The sequence below is a fragment of the Natator depressus genome, chromosome 3 (assembly GCF_965152275.1).
Source record: "Natator depressus isolate rNatDep1 chromosome 3, rNatDep2.hap1, whole genome shotgun sequence".
Lineage (NCBI taxonomy): Eukaryota > Metazoa > Chordata > Testudines > Cheloniidae > Natator > Natator depressus.
In genome coordinates this window covers 68,134,491-68,152,089 of record NC_134236.1, presented here as the reverse complement: position 1 = coordinate 68,152,089, position 17,599 = coordinate 68,134,491, and the positions used below count along the sequence as shown (strand labels likewise).

Below are 17,599 nucleotides of genomic sequence, written 5' to 3'. Positions count from 1 at the left end.
ATACAAATTGAAATTTATTAAATATTTTGGGATCTTTTTCTACATTTTCATATCTATTGTATTCTGTGTTGTAATTGAAATCAAAGCGTATATTTTTTTATTACAAATATTTGCACTGTAAAAACGATAAATAGCATTTTTCAATTCACCTCATACAAGTACTGTAGTGCAATCTCTTTTTCGTGAAAGTGCAACTTACGAATGTGGATTTTTTTGGTTACATAACTGTACTCAAAAAAACAAAACAATATAAAACTTCAGCATCTACAAATCCACTCAGTCCTACTTCTCGTTCAGCCAATCGCTCAGAAAAACAAGTTTGTTTACATTTACAGGAGATAATGCTGCCGACTTATTTACAATGTCCCCTGAAAGTGAGAACAGGCATTCACATGGCACTTTTGTAGCCGGCATTGCAAGGTATTTACTTGCCAGACACGCTAAACATTCCTATGCCCCTTCGTGCTTTGGCCACCATTCCAGAGGACATGCATCCATGTTGATGTTGCTCGTTTAATTAATGCTTTTTTTTTTTAAAATTAGTGACTGAACTCCATATCTCCTTGCTGTTTTACCCGCATTCTGCCAGATATTTCATTCGTTGGTCTGCACTGCTTTGGACTGTTATCGAGTAGAACCCATCATCAGCATGGATGCCTATCGCTTGGAACAGTGGCTGAAGCAAGAAGGGACATATGAATCTTTAGCGCATCTGGCACGTAAATATCTTGCGATGCCGGCTACAACAGTGCCATGAGAACGCCTGTGCTCACTTCCAGGTGACATTGTAAATAAGTGGGCAGCATTATCTCCCATAAAAGTAAACAAACTTGTTTGCCTGAGCAACTAGCTGAACAAGAAATAGGACTGAGTGGACTTGTAGGCTCTAAAATTTTAGATGGTTTTATTTTTGAATGCAGGTTTGTTTTTTTAAAACATAATTCTACATTTGTAAGGTCAACTTTCATGATAAAGAGATTGCACTACAGTACTTGTATTAGGTGAATTGAAAAATACTACTTTTGTTTTTTTACAGTGCAAATACTTGTAATAAAAAAATATAAAGTGAGCACTGTACACTTTGTATTCTGTGTTGTAATTGAAATCAATATATTTGAAAATGTAGAAAACATCCAAAAATATTTAAATATTGGTATTCTATTATTAACAGTACAATTAAGCGGGATTAATTTTTTTAAGCATGCAATCACAATTAATTTTTTTATTGTTTGACAGCCCTACTGATAACTCCTTTCACATCCAGGCAATGTATTTTGAACACTTAGGGTCAGAGCGTTTCAGAAATAAAGGTGTTAAGGAGAGGTCTTTATGAATGTGATAAGGGAAGAAAACTTAAAGAGGAGTTCTGATATAGCCTGACCACTTTGTGAGGAAACAAAAAGCCACATAATGGTTTTGATGGACAGTGTATTAACATCAACTACTCAACATATGAAGGCCAAAAACATAACAGGGAAATGGTAGACTCTGGTTCAAAGGTTGATTCCATATGACCTACACTAAAAGTCAAGTTCTAGCTGCTAACTGGGACTTCAGTCTGCAGATGGAGTTTGACCACTGCTTTAGGCTATGTCTACATTAGAGATCTTAGAGCAACACAGCTATGCCGCTGACAGGTCTCCCATGTAGCCGCTCTATGATGATGGGAGAGAGCTCTCCCATCAGCATAATTAAACCACACCTAATGAGCGTTGGTAGCTATGCTGGCGGGACAGTATTTTTTTCCCCCCCACACCTCTGACCGACAAAAGTTTTACTAACAAAAGAGCTAGTATAGACATAGCCTATGTGAAGCTGATGACATGAGGATGTGATGCTAGGGCACCCTTCTTTCCAGAAAGCTTAAGAGTCCCATGAGCTGTTCTGTAACCATGCAAGGAGCTTATACAGAAGTCTTTAATAAAAAACTGTCAAAGAAGTTGCAGCATGGTTTGAGAAATTAGCCCATGCTTGCAGCACCATTTCTGAAGGTACGCCATATTCTTATGGAATGAGAAGTCTACAAATTGAGTATCTGAATTTTGGAAAGTTAAGGATCTTTGATTCTAGTCTGAATTTCATAAGATTCCAGCATCTGATTGGATCTTGAGTCAGAATACTCTGAGTCAGACAAGAACGTAGAATCCAAGGAAGCAAGCTGACATCTTTAAGAGTCAGACGAATAACAAGCTTACAAGGCATTATCACAGAAATATTCTGATCCCATCCAGCTTGATCTTTTACGCTACCTGATCAGGGAGGGGGAAGGAATGCACTAGGTGGTCAGAACATTTAAATAACGTATGTTTTCCATGCTCTCTTTTCCCATAATCTGACATGTAAAAATCTGGTTATTTATTGTTGATTGAGGGAAACTGATCTGTGCTCATTTGCTATTCCCACTCTTGAGGGAAAATGCACAGTGACTGCCACCAGACTGAAATGTTGAGTTTGCCCTATATGTAAGCGGCTATTATTTATTTGTATTACAATGGTGCTCAGAGGTTCCAATCAAAATCAGGGCCCTAGTGTGCTAGACACTGTACAAAAAACAGGTCGGTCTTTACCCAAAGAATTTACAGTTTACCAAGAACTTCCATTGTTCAGCCCATTTTCGGAGAGACAGTTTTTGTTTAAAGATCTGTGTTTCGAGTATCCTACCCTCAACCCCAATTTATGTAGACTATTGTTGTCCAACTGTCTCACCTTCTTGAGTTTTCAATTAGTTTAACCAAAGATATTGTTTTCCCAGATAGCTGTGAATTTCAAACAGGTCATTTTCATCCTCCTTTCTGGGGCAGATAGGTTTGTGTGGGTTATCTGTGCTCCCCAGTCTGTCACACAGGCATCCATGAATGTTCACACCACTGATGCCAGTCTGAGGAATCGTGATGTTACAATATATGGACTCCTATAGGTGATCCCAGTTTCACAGAAGCAATGCTTGGACTTTTCATGTAGAATTGGAGCTCTTGATTCCCGCCCCCCCAAGAAAGAGCAGAACTGAACTTTTGTTTGTACAGAGAGGCAGAATACTGAGGAGGAAGAGAACAGAATGCTATCAGTTAGGCATTGGGCACCAGCCAAAAAGGTTATTTGGATTGTTCTGGCCCAGATGTGAAACGCTATTTTAGTCTGTTCCCAGTGGATAAGTTTGCAAATAGCTGGAAAACAATGCCAGTAAGACACAGAAAATCTACCTGGCAAAAGGAAGATCAGATGGAGGTCAATTCCAAGTCTTGCCTTAGTATGGCATAGCATATTCAGAGTAAAGTATAGCTTATGTAAGGTATGTTTGGATAAACTATTCGGTACAGCAAAACCTGAGGATACTTTTTGTGAATGCTGACATATATACATCTGAATAACAAATTGCCATGAAGGGCAGAAATAGATTTGATGGCATAATGGAAAGACATTAAAGTATGATTAGAATAGCAACTTAATGGGGATCTTTTTTAGTTATGGTCAGCAGCATGTTCTTACTTAACAAATCTTGCTCCTTGTGTATTTATTCCAAGTCACATTTGCTTACTTTAATAATTAAAGTCTTCATTATTAATAATACTGTAGTACTGCCTAGTGGTCCCAATCAGGGACCATTTCCAAAGGAGCATGTTAAACATGATTGTTAGTGTGACTGTGGTTAACCCTGACCAGCTAACATGTTTTTCTAACATGATGCATTTCCCAGTATAATCAAGATCTAACCTAGATTTGTAAATCCTTGGGACAGGGATGCTCTTTGTTATGGGTTTATACAGTACCTAGCACAGTGGGTTTCCAGTCCCTGACTGAGACCTCTAGGCACAATTGTAGTCTACTAATATCTAAAGTTATTATTTTTAAAGCAAGCAGATGTGACTCAAAATACACAGAGGGAGCAGATATGTTGGAAAGGCATTTTATAGTAACAGGTGTTTTTCTGACTAACTATACTTAAAAAACCTCATTCACTGGCTCTTCTAATCCTACTTTAATGATTTTGCAACTATTCTATCAATGCTAGGGAGCCTCCAAGGTTAATCACAACTAGCTAACTTTAGTGTGGACAAGAACAATCTTTTTTTTTTTTAAAGAGAAAATCACGTTTAGCATTTTTATACCTATATGCATTTTCCCAGTATAAACAAAGCCACTGTGACAAGAAACAACAGGTAGACAGGATAAAAACCATGTTGGTATGCAGCAAATTTTCGGAGACTGACTATACACAATTTAGCTCCCTATTTGCTTAGCTGTTAACAGCTGGCAATGTTCTGTAGGCAGTGCAGCAGAAGAGACTCTTACAAGAGAACAGAAGGAGCTTTATACCACACAAAAGGGGCAACATAGGAGAAATAAGGTGTGGGGGAAGTGGACTAGTTGGTGAGTTTAAGGCTGGATATTAGTGGAGTGAAGGCAATAAAAAGCCTGATAGATAGAGTGGAGCTAAACAGTGAAGGACATTAAAAGTAAGGACAAGACATCTATATATGATGCAGTAGGAAGGAAGCAGCAGATGGATGAGGGGAGGAAGGTGTCACAAAGCAAACAGTTGGAAGAGAGGATATGGCAGCCCTATTTTCAACTGACTTAATGGATGCAAAATTACAGTAGTCAAGGCCCAAGAAGAGGAGATTATAGTAGTTAATATGCAATATGTTAAGGGCCTGGCTTAGAGCTCTGGTAGTCTGGTCAGTGCTGTACTGGCTCTACATTGTTCCAGAACATGAGTTGAATTTTTTAAAATTAAATATCAAAATTATCAATCAAATCAAAGTTTGAAAATATTAATCAGTGGCAAGGAGGACAGTTTCTCTGGACAGTTATCCATTCTAAACCATCAGTTACTGTAGAATCTTTGTTTTCATTAAAAAATTAAGGTTCTTTTCATTGAAGAGAACCTTCAAAAAAGTGAACCAACACAGATCTGTCTTCCTGAGTCTGCATACAGATCACTCTAGTGCCTCTGCTACTGGTCATAGCTTTACCAAACAGCTTGAGTAGTTTGCTTAGTGTAAGTGACAAGGGACTAGTCACTTTCACTACTAATATTCAGACCCTGCAGGCAGCAGTGAGATGATAAAATCTTGTCAGTATAACTTTCCTGGTGCTTGTGAAGTGTATGACCAGCAACAGAAGCATACTGGAAGTAGCTTGAAGTAGATCCAACTAGAGGATAAAATAAGTATATTTATATGGATGAAAACATCTACAGTTTCGTTTCATAAAAAGAGCATAAATCAGCCTCCAATTGTCAAAGATTAGAAAAAAAAATCTTCCCTGTAGCCTGGTTGTTCTATAAGTTTTCTTACACCTTCTTCTAAATCACCTGGCACTGGCTACTGCCAGACACATGATATTAGACTAGAAGGACCATTGGCCTGATGTGATATGGCAATTCCTGTGTTCCTAAAAAGAGAAGCCGGAGAAGTAGAAACAGTTTTCCTATCCACCAACCCACAGGCTCAGAGAGAGATGCTTGAGGGGCTTCAAATTTAAACAACTACTAGCCAGAGACAGACATGAAAGATGGAGCCCGGAAGCAATAGGCAGAGGCAGCAGCTTGGTAAGTACTCCAGTAGACCCACCTCTTCTCAGAAACTGTGGTTACAGTTGGACTTCCACATGTAACAGTCTGTTGAGACTAGGCCTCTGGCTATTAGGTTTAGTTCTTAGAAAGCAAGTACCTAGTCTGCCTTTCAAGTCCATTACTAAACCTTAATTGCAGTATCTGTTTTACAGGTGATTATTCAGAAGCCAAAGAAATACAGCATGTCTTTTAGACACTGAGTTGCAATTAAGAAAGTCACTATACATGCAATCTGAACAAATGTTGATGTGGAATCAATGAGAGTAAAACTGAATCCTGTTATACCAGCTGTACAGTGATAGTATAAAGTAACTGCACTTTTCTGGGAACTATGCAGAATAATAAGGTACTGCCTAATATCCCATGTATGTTTTTCTAAGAATGATTAAAACATGTAAAGTCTATGCAACAATGAAAATTGAATACACACACGTTTACCTTATGTGTATAATGAAAACTGTATGAAACTACACTTTGTTTCACTCTTATAGGATAAGTAAACAACTCTGGAATAAAGCTATCCTATTTTTTCCGGGTACAAGCAAACATCGTTCAGGTATCTATCGTAAGTCTTAAAAATGTTTCAGAATGGAATTTTCAAATCAACTAAGGGATTAGCTGTACAACTTCTAGGAAGTTAACACTACTTGAGTGGCTAAATCCCTTATTCAGCTTGGAACCTCAAAATCTACTGATGAATTAATGCACATTTTATAGCTACACTTTAAGAAGTGTAAAGGTACATTTATTTCTCAAGTGGTGTTCCAACACCTACAATTTCTTAAGTTTATCATAGTTCCCCATCACAATTAATGCTACCCACCTCATTTTATACAAATTAATTAAATACTGACATTATCTACGCATCTGTTCAATTTTACCTGTTTGTTCAAATTCAACTGTTGCTATCTAACAGAACAAAAGTTTTGATATTGTAGTTTTTAATCTTGACATTCTCTTGCATTTTCCATGCGTAGTAAATTGTACTGTGATAGTCAAAACATTTTTTCAACACTGCTTTTCAGACTTTGCATAGAATTAAGGTTGCAATTTTTGCATATACAAATAACCAACTGACTTTAAAAATCAAGGTAGAAGTTGTCTTTGAAGTACCACTAAAAATATGGATTCCATGGGTAGACTTCCAGTGATGTAGATTTTCTACACCACCAACACCCACTGTCACCCAATGCAAACGGCCAATCTTACTATTTGAACCATAACCATCAATATGAAGTAACTCCACAACAGAGAGCACTACACATTTAGGCATCAGCAGAATTGTAGGTATTATATGTTTGGAGTTCAACAGTAGATAAAGAGATGAAAATTTTGTTGCTTAGCTGGTGAAAAGCTATGTTACAGATTTTTTTTGTTTAAATATGTGTTTTTTTGGCACTTGCAAAGACTTCAGTATCTTCAAATTCAGTTGTTTAAAGTAACATTGAATCATCGTGCTTTTCACCCACTGACATTATGAATCTGATCCATGCCCTCTGTAGGGCCATCACAACTAATGCAACCTTTTGGTAGTAGGAGAGTTAACTTTAAAATCTCTCTCTCTATCTCTTCCAGTGATACCTGATACTAAGATGTTAAAAAGAGTAGGAAAAAAGCAAAGAAAACGTGTGGAATTTTTGCAAGACAGAAGAGACCTAGGTTAGGAATTTACACGCACACTATGGTGGATGGGGTTGTGCATATAAAAAGCTCTCACTGGAACTGGAAGTTCTTTATCCTGCAAGAATTCTGCAGACAAGCATTTTTTGTACGTTTCTGGTGCCTAACAGTTTAGGAACATTTTATTGTTTAGCTGAATAAACATTTCCACTCTTTAGCTGAGATGGGACAGAAGGTAAGCGAAATATTCAATACGATTAGTCCCCTATCTCCTGTAAGACAATTATAACTGTAGAGTTATGCCACGGGAAACGCTTTTCCCTGCCCCAATTAGATAGCGATGGTGATACTGACAACGGGGCTCCGACAGTCCCCCAGCCCGTCACTACAATGTGATTCCGTTGGGCGTGAGGAAGGAGGGGAGCAGCGCAGCCCCCCAGCCTCACAGGAGGCCGAGCGCACCCTTCTCCCCACGGCGGGGCAGGCCCAGCGGCGGCGGCGGACAATAACAGAAGGCCCGGGGCGGTGCCGGACTCTCCGCACGGCCGCCCCGCACTCCGGAGCGCGCGCGGAGTGTAAACAGGGCCGCGGAACGGAGTCTCAGCTCCTCCCCCAGGCTCGCGAGCCCTCCTGGGGCGGGGGGGGGGGGGGCCCTCACCGCCCTGCTCCCAGGACCGCTAGCGCCGCCGCCAGGAACAAAGGCCCTTCAGAGCCGAGGCGACACCAGCCCGCAAAGCACAACAAAGGGGCCCAGAGACCGCGAGCGGGCGAGGGGAGGGATTACGGGCCGCGAGCAGCTCCGAGGGCGGGGGGCGGGCCGCCTAATCCGAGCCTACAATGAGCGGCAGCCTCCCCGCGGCACCACTGCCCCGGCCCGCGCCAGCCGGGGCCAACTCCGAGCGGAGCTAACCGCCGCCGAGCTGCTGCTGCCTCCTCCCGCGCGCGCGGCGGGGGCGGCGCCGCTCCCGCCCCCCGCTCTCTCTCTCTCTCTCACACACACACACACACACACACACACGGACCGGGGGGGAGGGGGAAGAGGGCGGGAGGCGGCCTGACCTGGCACAGCTGCTGACAGTACTCGGTGGCCGCCTCCACGGCCGGCTCCGCGCTCTCCCGGAGCCCGCTCTCCAGCTCCAGCAGCCGCTCCCGCAGGTGCTGCAGCTCTAGGAGGCCGCCGCCGAGGCTACCGCTCTCCTGCTCGGCCTCCTCATCCGCCATCTTCACACCCCGCTCCGTCGCGTACGCAACCCCCCTCTCTCGCCCCCGTCCTTCGCCGCTCAGGTCACGTGATTACACAATGCCACGTTCCGGGGAGGGGTCACGTGCGGAGGAGAGGCAGGAGCGCGCGCTCCCTCGCCCACTGCCGAAGGCTTTGGTTGGGAGGAGTGGCCATAGTGTCACATGACGCGACGGCGCGCGTCCATGGGACAGCAGTGCGTCGCCGTCACGTGGTCCTTCTCCACTGGTTTTTTGGCGGCAAATAGAGAAGGCGAAGCTCAATTCCCGTCTGGTTGCCTTTGCGGTGCCCTGGGTCACGAGACATGCTGGTGGGTAGGCGGGGTAGGAGCCTGGCGCTGATCTAGGCAGCTGTGGAGCCTCCCTCCAGTCTCAGAGCAGCTTGGTCTAGAGGCCAGGGGCCAGGAAACCTCAGTGTCATTCCTTGCACCATGTGGGAGGCATAAAACAAATGAAGCTGGACTCAAGGGCTTCCTGGGTCTGATCTGCCACCTTCCCCCAGTCTCCACTGTGAAGGGCAGGATATGGGAGGCTGATAAGATTTCTTTGCAGCCTGTCGAGACAGCCCCCATCTGTCTAGTCTTCCTTTGTTCTAGGGTGCTCAATAATCGATTTCTTTGCCGTCTCCCTAAACAGGCTTCATCATGGTCTTTCTATTCTATTCTGGTACTTATGCTGTCTTCACCAGTGTGGTAATTGGGCACCCTCCAAACTGCACTGCCTGACATGACTAACTTTTATTATGTGAGACTGTCTCTTTTCTGTCCACAGAAGAGAATTTTGTGGGTTTATTTAAAATACGTTGTATTTATCTAGTTTATCACTGCTGTACTATATGTGTTTCTTATTGATGGCAAAAAACACACGTCGTGCTTAGAACAGCCCCATGAGTTGGTTCTTGTATCCTGTGGAAGTTCATTCCACAGCCTTGGGTCAGCTCCCAAAAAAGCACCATCTCCTGCATCAAAGAGCATTACCATTATGGCGGTCAGCTACAGTGTGTCTTAGAAGTGGAATTGTTGACCACAGTTCTCATCTCAGGAGATCTTTTTTGGTATCCTGGTTCCAGACCATAGAGTACCTTGAAGATAAGGACTGAGACCTTGAATTTGACTTGATATCCTATGGGAAGCCAGTATAAAGAAGCAAGGGCAGGGTTAATTTTCTCCTAGTAATCCATGCTGCAGAGAAGATGTGCTGCTGTGTTGGAGTTTCCTAAGAGCTGATGGCTTTGTGTCTGTGGATGTTGCATTGCAGTAGTTCATTCAGGAGTTGATGAAGGTGTGTATTACTGAAGTCTGGTCACTATCTGTCAGGAAGTGATGAAACCTACTATCCAACCAGAGATGGTAGTGATGGTGTTACTTACAGGTTCTGCTGTTTCTCAGCAAGAAATTCAGGAACACACCTAAACTGTGGATTGATTTAACCAATTATGGGTATATATTTTCAACCCAAGGAGACTGCTCTGCTCTGTATCTACAAGCTCCTCAAAGTGTTTTCCTATGCTCACCAAGCTGTTTTTCACTCATGGGCTGATCTTGGCCAAGCACTGCACCAGTTTGGCAACAGTTGTGTTATCATGAAAAATAGAGCTACAGTCTATGTGTCCTTTGCACATGTATGTGTCCTTTGCACATGGTTGGCATTTGAGTCTGTCTTACCAATTCTCCTTAGTGGCTGCATGTACATGTTGAATAGGATCAGTAAGAAAATTGATGCTTGTAGGATTGCACAAATGATGGGTGGAGGTGGAGACTTTCACAGTGGCAGCACTGAAAAGGCGAGATTGTGGAGATAGACCCAAGAGCCTAGAAAATTCCATGATAGCCTCAGTCTCTGGCCAAACGATTCAGGTTAGACAGGTATGTCTCCAGCTTCACAGAACAGGCAAACACCCTGTCCACCACTCTAGGGCCTGATTCCTTTTAAGTCTTCCATTTCTCTATTTATTTTATTTCTAAATGAAAAACCCACTTCTCACTGTCTTCTACCATATTCAGGAGCACACTTCTCCAGTTCCATCTTTGCACATCTCAGCCTCAACACAGTACCAGAAAAATCAAACAGTTGTGCAACTCCCTGGGAATCAGGCACACGGATACATCTTCACAACCGAAAGTGACTACCCACCACCCACAACATCAATATTAACAGAAAGAAGCAAACACTGGAAACATCTGCCTACACAGTGTGACATTTGGTATTTCTACTAAGTTATTCATGCATCAGTATTAGTCCAAATATTTTCCCCTGGAGTGCTTCACTGGATAATTCTCTGCAATTATTTATTTTGCTATTTATAATTATTTTCACTTAGGGATGGAACCATGTAAGCCAATTTCATATTCTTAGCCCATCGTTGTTCTGTGATGCTGTCTTGCTTCCTCCTTTTTCAGGGGTTTTCTGAGTTGAGCCCAGCCCAAGGAGAAACTGGAAAATCTACTGTCTTGCTTTTACAAAATAATGTTGTTGTTTCTCAGAGACTTTAGAGTTGAGTTTGTTTTGTTCTCATTTAGATCAGGCTGAGGGAAGCCTGTCCTGAGATTGTTTTATTTCTATTTGTGCAAGGCTGCAGAAAGCTGGAACATTGCTCCTTTCAGCCAGGTTCCAAAAGACAGTGATCCCAACCCTTAGGGTTAGGCAGTGTCCTGTTACACTATCGTCATCTACATACTCACTAGTCGCTGTTTCTCACCAGTTAGAGAATTCTCTGTCCTGCTTGCCTAATTCATTTCTCTGTCTGTCTCTCTCATGCAAACACACGTACGTGCCACATCCACAAATTTTTAAATTTTCTATGGACCGGAACTGAGTGATGGTCATATTTCTGTCAGATATGTTATGTTGTTATGTGAAAATTGTTGATTTTCTCAAGTGTAATATGCATTGAGGGGCACTTTATTTTACAGAATGCTCTACCTTTATATTACAGCATTATATACTACGTGCCAGAAACAGAAAACCACATATAATTGTCTAAGCACTGAATAATAAAAGATACAGAAGAAAAAATTGCTGACAAAGTAGAACTAATTTTCTTTGTATTTTAAATGTTCTGTTCAGACTGTGGCTTTCAGTTAATATTTCTGTTTCTCCCAGCTTGTAAACACAAATCCATTTTTTCTTTCAAAAAAGATGAAGGTGCGATTCCCAGCAGGATTTTTTTTTTCTCACTCCACAGTGAACTTAGAAAGAGGAGCAATTTCCCATCTCCTGTGCAATTATTTCAGTCTCACTGGCTTTTAGACCCTAATCCTTCATTTATGCACATGGTTAACTTTACACACATGAGTAGCTGAGTTCAATGGAACTATTAACTTGGGTAAAGTTAAGTTTGAATTTAAGTGTCTGAAGGATTGACCTTAGTTTCTATATTGTCTGCACCCATATGTAGCTTTTCCTCATGTGCATATGGTAACATTGAACATATCAGATTCCTGAAAAGCTGGATGTTACATATCAGTCAACAATCATGATTCTGATAAATTTCATATTGTTGCTACATTACCGAGTGGAAGAAAGCAACAAGGAAGAAAACTTGGGGGGGTGGGGGGGGAAATAAATTTTCTTGTCAAGAGTGAGCAATAAATTGCTCAAAAGCACAGAACTCACGATTAAATTGTGAGTTATGGCAACCCTATTAGGCATGCGCACTGAAATAAGACTCAAATTAACTCTTGTTGGGGGTTTTTTTTTGGTCTCATCCTACCTTCCATTTATCTGGATCATTAAAAGTTGCAGTATTATTTTCTCAGCAGTTTGGGCATTTTTGAGGTTGCCCTGTGTCATAATTGGGACAACTAAAAAGAAAAGAAGACCAAAGAAGTAGTTTGCAAATTTTAATATATACAAGTCAGCAGCTCTGACAACATGAATTCTAGAGAATAAACTTGCCAAACCACTGATAACTGCTTATGGAAAATTGAGGTATCAGTACACTAGGTAAAAACAAATGTGGTGCTCATCTTAAAAAAATGAAAAAAGAGTGATCCTGACACTCTGAATGCAACATTTTAATTAATGCAACATTACACTATAGGGTTAGATCCTAATTTGGTTTAAATCAGTGTAGGTTTGTTGACTTCAATTAAACTATGCCAGTTTATGCCAGCTGAGAATCTGGCTTATAATATTTTGTCACAATGTAATATCTTTCTCTGATTGCATGGGTATATCCTGTAGGCAACAGCAGTTCTGTAAATGAGTAGATATTCAAGAACCAACTTTCCTTGTGATATGCACAGTTTTTAAAAAGAATTGCTCCACAACCAACAATAAACACTTTCAAAGATTTAATTGCTTATACTGACTGGTAAAGATAATTGGTAGGATTTCCTTAATAGCACTGTCATGTGACTCCCAACAATATTGCAATATGCCATAATAAAGATGAGGATTATTATCAGACAAAATAGATGGGAGATTATTGCTAGAAAGCAGTAATACAGAGGATCCGGGTAAGGACAGTTGACAGTAATGAGACATGAGCTCAAAATGAAAAAATGTGAATGCAGTACAGGAATATGTTGTATAAAATAGTATATATATTAAAGTATACTATTTATTTAGAAAAAAGAACAGGAGTACTTGTGGCACCTTAGAGACTAACAAATTTATTTGTGCATAAGCTTTCGTGGGCTACAGCCCATTTAATCGGATGCATAGAATAGAACATATAGTAAGAATATATATAGATATATATACATACAGAGAACATGAAAAGGTGGAAGTAGCCATACCAACGGTCAAGATGGTCCATTTAGACAGTTGACAAGAAGGTGTGAGGGTACTTAACATGGGGAAATAGATTCAATATGTGTAGGTTTCAGAGTAGCAGCTGTGTTAGTCTGTATCCGCAAAAAGAACAGGAGTACTTGTGGCACCTTAGGGACTAACAAATTTATTTGAGCATAAGCTTTCGTGTAATATGTGTAATGACCCAGCCACTCCCAGTCTCTATTCAAACCCAAGTTAATGGCATCTAGTTTGCATATTAATTCAAGCTCAGCAGTTTCTCATTGGAGTCTGTTTTTTAAGCTTTTCTGTTGCAAAATTGCCACCTTTAAGTCTACTACTGAGTGACCAGAGAGGTTGAAGTGTTCTCTGACCGGTTTTTGAATGTTATGATTCCTGATGTCAGATTTGTGTCCATTTATTCTTTTGCATAGAGACTGTCCAGTTTGGCCAATGTACATGGCAGAGGGGCATTGCTGGCACATGATGGCATTTTTCACATTGGTAGATGTGCAGGTGAACGAGCCCCTGATGGCATGGCTAATGTGATGAGGTCCTATGATGATTGTGTCACTTGAATAAATATTTGGACAGAGTTGACATCAGGCTCTGGTGCAAGGATAGGTTCCTGGGTTAGTGTTTTTGTTGTGTGGTGTGTGGTTGCTGGAGAGTATTTGCTTCAGTTTGGGGGGCTGTCTGTAAGTGAGGACTGGTCTGTCTCCCAAGATCTGTGAGAGTGAGGGATCATTTTTCAGGATAGGTTGTAGATCTTTGATGATGCGCTGGAGAGGTTTTAGTTGGGGGCTGAAAGTGACAGCTAGTGGTGTTCTGTTATTTTCTTTGTTGGGCCTGTCCTGTAGTAGGTGACTTCTGGGCACTCTTCTGGCTCTGTCAGTCTGTTTTTTCACTTCAGCAGGTGGGTAATGTAGTTTTAAGAATGCTTGATAGAGATCTTGTAGGTGTTTGTCTCTGTCTGAGGGATTGGAGCAAATGTGGTTGTATCTTAGAGCTTGGCTGTAGACAATGGATCGTGTGGTGTTTCCTGAATGAAAGCTGGAGGCATGTAGGTAAGTATAGCGGTCGGTAGGTTTCCAGTATCGGGTGGTGTTTATGTGACCATCGCTTATTAGCACAGTAGTGTCCAGGAAATGGACTGCTTGTGTGGATTGGTCTAGGCTGAGGTTGATGGTGGATGGAAATTGTTGAAATCATAGTTATTCAAGTGACACCCTCATAGGACCTAATCACATTAGCCATACCATCAGGGGCTCGTTCACCTGCACGTCTACCAATGTGATATATGCCATCATGTGCCAGCAATGCCCCTCTACCATGTACATTGGCCAAACTGGACAGTCTCTACGCAAAAGAATAAATGGACACAAATCTGACATCAGAAATCATAACATTCAAAAACTGGTAGGAGAACACTTCAACGTCTCTGGTCACTCAGTAAAAGATTTAAGGGTGGCAATTTTGCAAAAGAAAAGCTTAAAAAACAGACTCCAACGAGAAACTGCTGAGCTTGAATTAATATGCAAACTAGATACCATTAACTTGGGTTTGAATAGAGACTGGGAGTGGCTGGGTCATTACACATATTGAATCTATTTCCCCATGTTAAGTATCCTCACACCTTCTTGTCAACTGTCTAAATGGGCCATCTTGATTATCACTACAAAAGTTTTTTCTCCTGCTGATAATAGCTCATCTTAATTAATTAGCCTCTTACTGTTGGTATGGCTACTTCCACCTTTTCATGTTCTCTGTATCTCTTCTTACTATATGTTCTATTCTGTGCATCTAATGAAGTGGGCTGTAGCCCATGAAAGCTTATGCGCAAATAAATTTGTTAGTCTCTAAGGTGCCACAAGTACTCCTGTTCTTTTTGCAGATACAGACTAACACGGCTACTACTCTGAAAACTATTTATTTAGACCTTTTTATTAATTTATTATTTATTTGTATTATGGTATCATCTAGTTACCCTAATCCAGATCAAGGTCCCATCATTTTTGTCCCTGTCCAAAATCTTTTTCTATAGTTAAGTCTATGAAAATATCCCTTAAAGAAAAAGAGCTGTATGTAGTGATATCATTCCCTCAGATCCTCATGTTGTCTCCTCCATGTGCAAATCACCCCTACTGTGCAGAAGAGGGGATCTGTATCCTCTCCCCACATTTTGGACTACATGAAGAATTTTTATCTGGTCCAGGGATCTGTGCAGGAGGAGGATGTTGGGCCTGCAGGAAGAGGAGTGTTGGGGCAGGAATTAGGCTGGGGAGGTTACACATTATTCCTCCTCCATCTCCAAGGAATGGGGAGATGCGAGTACAGTGGAAAGGTAATGCAGTTCTAATAACTCATCAACTTGGGGCACGGGATATGTTTTAAATGTGGATATCACATTTACCTTCCTAAAGTTAAGAACATAAGAATGGCCCTACTGGGTCAGACCAAAGGTCCATCTAGCCCAGTATCCTGTCTTCCGACAGTAGCCAGTGCCAGGTGGCCCAGAGGCAATGAACAGAACAGGTAATCATCAAGTGATCCATTCCCTGTTGCTCATCCCCAGCTTCTGGCAAACAGAGGCTAGGGACACCATTCCTGCCCATCCTGGCTAATAGCCATTGATGAACCAATAAAATCCATGAATTTATCTAGTTCTTTTTTGAATCCGGTTATGGTCTTGGCTTCACAACATCCTCTGGCAAGGAGTTCCACAGGTTGACTGTGCGTTGTATGAAGAAATACTTCCTTTTATTTGTTTTAAACCTGCTGCCTATTAATTTCATTTGGTGACTCCTAGTTCTTGTGTTATGAGAAGTAGTAAACAACACTTCCTTATCTACTTTCTCTACACCAGTCATGATTTTATAGACCTCAATCATATCTCCCCTTAGTTGTCTCTTTTCCAAGCTGAAAAGTCCCAGTCTTATCAGTCTCTCCGCATACGGAAGCCATTCCATACCCCTAATAATTTTTGTTGCCCTTTTCTGAACCTTTTCCAATTTCAATATATCTTTTTTGAGATGGGCAACCACATCTGCATGCAGTATTCAAGATGTGGGTGTACTATGGATTTATATAGAGGCAACATGATATTTTCTATCTTATTATTTATCCCTTTCTTAATTATTCCCAACATTCTGTTTGCTTTTTTGACTGCCGCTTCACACTGAATGGATGTTTTCAGAGAACTATCCACAATGACTCGAAGATCTCTTTCTTGAGTGGTAACAGCTAATTTAGACCCCAACATTTTATATGTATAGTTGATACAAAACTATTCCATCTATCTTGGGCAGCTGGACAATGTGGCTTCTCCACCTGCTGTGAGATTCCTCTACCACCCCAAGGTCCAACATTGCCTGTGGCTCCTGATGTATAGTGTCTCATGTCTTCCTGGGCAGGGGACAGTGGCTTTCCTCGACCTTCTGTCTGGGCTGTATGATATGGTGACAAATTAGCCACATTCATCCAGGTCATGTGAGAACACAGAAGGGAAAGATTGGACTACCTGCAACATCTGAGCCTGTTAGGACTGCCAGAGTCCTTCCCCCCCAGGGGAACTGTGTCTGAGTTCTGAGAGCACAGGCATCAGTCTTTGTGTGGTGGCTTTGTGTGGCTTCCATTGTTTCAGCTATCATTAAGTAAAGGGGCATTTAATTGTTTCCCCATTTATCCGGCATGGAAGGTGACTAGCACACTGTGAGCAGGGATGAGCCTCCCTGCCCAGAGGTTGCAGTCTCTGGCAGCAGCCCCACCTAGCAATTATAAGGTAGGGGAACCTGGGCCTTCCCAGTCCACTGGGTTCTGACTTGGGGTCCTCGCTATAATGCAGGAGAATGCTACCTGTGGTCCAGTTAATGCTCTCCCTGGGCCTCTTCCTACCAGTCTGGCCCTCCCATTGGAGCATGTTGCGTCTGGCAGTTGTCCCTGGTGACCTGGTCCATGGGTCTCAGCAGCGTAGGGAATCTTGGCTCTGTACAGCAGACATTGTCCTGGGAATGCCCTTCTGTCCTAGTATCTTTACAGCGGCAAGTGCAGGTCTGCCTCTCTCTGCCAACCACCCTGCTGTGATGAAGAGACTCCCTTTTAAGTCCAACTGGGGTATGCCCAGCAGGCCTGTCAGGGTGGGGCTACCCAGGCCAAGAGTTGTTCTTGCACTCTTAACTCTCCAGTGTGGGGTTTATCCACCCCATCACTCCTCCACCCCTTAAGTCTGGTGCTGGTGTGTCCATGTCCAAGCCTGGCAGTCCTCCATCGTAGGAAAAGATGTCTGTACTCTGGTGTTTGTTCCCTGGCCTGTGGTCTCCCCAGAAGGCATAAGGCTGGAAGGCCAAATACCACCTCATAATCCAGGGGTTCGTGTCCTTCATGGAACTGAGCCAGCAGAGGGTGTGCGATCCTTTATTAAGAGAACCA

The 17,599-nt window shown here is 42.0% G+C and overlaps 1 protein-coding gene across 1 annotated transcript in view; it reads right to left on the bottom strand.

The window, feature by feature from the left end:
* ZNF292 (zinc finger protein 292) overlaps window positions 1–8,451 on the bottom strand; it is a 60,289-nt gene extending 51,838 nt beyond the window's left edge. Inside the window, exon 1 of the mRNA XM_074948073.1 lies at window positions 8,255–8,451. Within this exon, the coding sequence (XP_074804174.1) occupies window positions 8,255–8,416 (162 nt within the window). The 5' untranslated portion in view covers window positions 8,417–8,451. The remainder of the gene's footprint in view (window positions 1–8,254) is intronic.
* Between the last annotated feature and the right edge of the window lie 9,148 nt (window positions 8,452–17,599).